The sequence below is a fragment of the Limulus polyphemus genome, unplaced genomic scaffold (genome assembly GCF_000517525.1).
Source record: "Limulus polyphemus unplaced genomic scaffold, Limulus_polyphemus-2.1.2 Scaffold2147, whole genome shotgun sequence".
NCBI lineage: Eukaryota > Metazoa > Arthropoda > Merostomata > Xiphosura > Limulidae > Limulus > Limulus polyphemus.
In genome coordinates, this window is record NW_013667757.1 from 98,454 (window position 1) to 102,604 (window position 4,151).

The following is a 4,151-nucleotide window of genomic DNA, read 5'->3' on the forward strand; positions in this document are numbered from 1 at the left end:
GCGTCACGTTGTCCCCTCTTATATATATCCGCCTACCCTATCTAGTAAATACTAGAGCATTCATGAAAAAAACAGATAGTTCTAGAAAATAGAGGGCGCCACACCAGTCATGTGACCTCGATGACGCAACATAATATTAACTCTGCCTAATATTATGTATATTTAAATTTTCTTAAACACTGAGCTTAACTTTAAAATGTCAAACAAGTAAGCATTCTGAAATACTTAACCTATATCTCTTCCTTCTGTCTGTGTACCTGCTTCTAAAAAGAGGCAACATTATTTTATAATTTAAAAAATAAATTCATAGCAGATCTGACTTGGTAAAGATGATTTGAGATCCCAGTTTTTTGATAAGTTGACTTTTGTAAAACCTATGTTTCTCATTAGCTATAGGATTTTGAAAGTATTTCAGAGGATGATTATGCTACTCTCTTTACATATTATACTTAAAAAATCACAAATACAGTAATTTCTTTTACATAAGCTGATTAAAAATGCATATTGTTACTTTAACCCATTCACTGCAGCTGGGACGTATATTTCCCAGTGCTCCCACCCCCTCACACTGTGACTGCAACAAATGTTTTCCATTCTCAGTACTGTTTGTGCTTTCCTCTACTGGGTCCAGGTTATTACCTTGACCTATCATCGCTAGATGAAGAGTTAGCATCCTCTTGTCTCATTGCTTCTTCATCATCATGCATTTAAACACCACTTGACTCACTTTCACTATCTTTTAAGCTGTCTGAGTCAAGCGCATCAAGTATATTTACATTGTAATTAGGGTTACTACTTGCTGCTCTAATGATGCGAACACGGTTGGCTCACAGTTGTCATACATTGTGCTTAGGCATCTTGTTGGTTACTGAAAGGCTGAATGAAGAGCACTGAGAGAACCATATATCAACATTAGGTGGGATGCTAAAAGTACTTTTCAACTCATTTTACTCCCATACATCACGCACAGCAATTTTGAATGACAATGGAAAACATTTGTCCTAGTCATAGTGTGAGGGGGGTGAGAGCACTGGGAATATATGTCCCAACTGCAGTGAAAGGGTTAAAGTGGAATACATCTAAATAGTCAAAATAAGATGTTTATACACAATTTGAACAGTAGTAGTACTTTTTATTATACTGTAGATAAACAAGCTTTCTATTTAAAAACAGCTGCATAAGCTCATTCACAGAGCCCAGCTGCACATACAAAAAAACAGTAGAATTGTATTTTTAGGAATAGCTGTAGATTGCAAAAATTCTAAGGTTCACAGATACATTACTGCTATTGTAAACTTTTAACATTGCTTATTTTACTTGTCCTTGATGTTTATAAATTTATTTTGATTCTAACACATGTTGGTTTCAGACTTTTATATGTGAACTTGCAAGTGTCAAGAGTGGAATCAAATCAATACTCCATGTGCTTATGGGCCTAATAGTCCATTAGACATTTTCAGTGATCAAAGTCAAAGTAGCTGATAATCATAGTCTGTATATAAAAGAGTCTGCATATCAAAAGACTTGGTGCTACAGCCCAATTAAGTAACTGTTTAAAACACATAGCTCAACCAAGTAAGTTGTATTAAAAAAAGTCAAAACACACAGTTTAGCTAAGTCAACAGTTTAAACCAAAGTCCCATATAAACTTTCAAGAATGATGGAAAAGCTAAGCTCTGTGTATTAAAGATTTCCTTATTGTAAATCATCTTCAAACAAAATTTATTTAAATAAATTCATTCACAGCACAGTTGACTTACCTCTTTATTTATCTATTTATGTGTCTGTAAAGAAATATTTCTAAAATGTTTTGCTATTTTTTCAGATATCTATTGTAAAACCTCCTACACATTAAGCTTAGTCTTTTTTTTAGGTGTATGTAGTGTCTGTTTCTGTTCACATACCTCGAAAATATAAAATAAGAAAATAAAGATGGTTATTTTTTCTCTCTGTTATAGACATGTAACTCAAGTTCTGGATTCAGTTGTCCAGCTCATCCAACAAGAAGACTCTGTATTGGAGTCTCTATCTCTAGCAGATTCAAAACTGCAAGGAGAAACTTGTTTAGTCATAAATGCTCTAGGAAGCAATCAGTGTTTAACATCAATAGATATCAGGTTAGTTTTTATTGTTGTTTTTTTTATGAGAAACTGATATTTAATAGGGATTGGATTAGAGCATACTGTAACCATTTTTAATATAAGGATCATTTTAATGTTTATCATTATTAATAATTATAATTAATATTACTAGATATTGAATTGTTTTACATTAACTAACTTACAACTTCAATAGTGATTAGGTTAGTATTTCTAATAACCAGTATTTAAGATAATTGAGTATCAGGTATAATCCGGTAGATTATATCAGTGTTTAATATCAGATGGGTCAGGCTAGTTTTATGTTAACCAATGTTTGATAACATAAAGATTTGGGTGAACATTTATAATATCCATTATTTAATATAACTGTGGGTTTGATATTTGACATTAACAAAGGTATGGTTAGTGTTTGAACGAATCAGTTATTAATATCAGTAGGGATGAGCTAAGTAACCAGTGTTTAAAATCAAAAAGATTTGGTTAGTTCTATAGTAACCAATGTTTAATATCAGTATGGATGTGGTTATTATTTATAGTAACCAACATATTATATCAATAACAGCTAGTTAATACTAATGTTTCAATCAAGGCTAAACAAATAAGTTTCATGTATCATTAGTGATTGGTTTAGTTTATATTAAATATCATTTAAAGTAGCAATATAGACCTATTTAGTGCTTATAGTAACCGTTGTGTTCAAGATTGGGAAGTATTAAATTAATGTTTGTAATCACTGTTTAATATCAGTAGTGATCAGTTCTGCCTCAAACTGTAACAGGTATTGTTGGGAACAGGATTCTTGCACAAACTGTACTTATTACAAAAAATATTTGTTTACTAGGTATTTGCAGTTAGATACAATTTTCGTATGTATTACTGACTTGAAAAGGTTGAGACAGTCAGAATTCACAGAACAAAATAAACATTTATATAAATCATAGAAATATCAATTACAAAACTTACTTCTCAGTACCTCTTAAAGCTACTCTAAGTCAGTTTATTACTTCTACTAAAAAAATCTCTTTTTCCAATTAGCTCTATTGTGCTTTCAAGCATTTCTTTAATCATCTTATTACTTTGAATCATTATTTTAGAATCTTATATTTTGTTAATTACATTTTAAAAACTTAAACCACTCATAGATTATTTGCAGAAAAATATACATTGTTTTATTTTGGCAACTAAGGGTACAGCAATTTTTAAATCATGCTGGTGCAAAACCTCTAGCAGGGAGAGGACAGCGGTTTCTGTACTCTTATTTCTAGGCTGCAGTCTCACTGGATCATTACAAACTGTTTAAAATAGTTGTACTGTTTAGGCCAGTTCTGTTGTGGGTATATAACGTATAATGTAGAGAGCTTATGGTTGTTAGTTTGCTGCACTCCTGTTAATAGAATCAGATAACATCCGTGGTTTTCAAATTTTTGAACTGATGTCCACTGGATTATTCACTTTTCAGGACTTGATACTCAACTTATCTCTGTCTCCATTTATCTTAGAGCTCTGTTAACACTTATCTCATTAAATTTTTCTTCCTGGTGTGATATCAGTTTAAGGTAATAATCACTTTTTAAGTTATTAATGTGCTTCATTGATTGTGACAAACGATCCTTCATGACTGTTTTAATTGTACTCCTGTCCTTTTACTTGGCTTTCGTTTCCTTTGGTTCAAAATGTAATTAACTTAATGTGGGGCATTTCAGTAGTAACTATTGCTTAATTTCAGTCAGTATCTAGCTAAGTACTCAGTGTTTAATACTGACATGGATGAAAGTGGTTAGTTATGCCATTGTTTATTTTAACCAATGATTAAAATCAAGGTGGTGTGCCTGGGCATGGCATAGCAGTTAGCATTCTGGGCTGCAGGTTCCAGTTACAAAGTTCAAACTTGCAATATAACACTCTGTACATTCAGCTGTGGGTGTGTTATAAAAGTGAGAGTCAATCCCTCTATTTAGTTAACCTTATCTCCACGGGTCTTCCTATGGTCATGGGTCATGTAGACTTGCATTCAAAATTTTATTGAACTACTATGTTATGAATGTATAT

At 32.1% G+C, this 4,151-nt stretch overlaps 1 protein-coding gene across 2 annotated transcripts in view; it reads left to right on the forward strand.

Annotated features, from left to right (window-relative positions):
- The window catches only part of LOC106466089 (F-actin-uncapping protein LRRC16A-like), an 88,308-nt gene extending 86,269 nt beyond the window's left edge, over positions 1-2,039 (forward strand). For both annotated transcript variants that reach the window (XM_022394042.1, XM_022394043.1), the window contains exon 9: positions 1,959-2,039. In XM_022394042.1, coding sequence (XP_022249750.1) covers positions 1,959-1,966 — 8 coding nt within the window. In that variant the 3' untranslated portion in view covers positions 1,967-2,039. The remainder of the gene's footprint in view (positions 1-1,958) is intronic.
- The last annotated feature ends 2,112 nt before the right edge of the window (positions 2,040-4,151 follow it).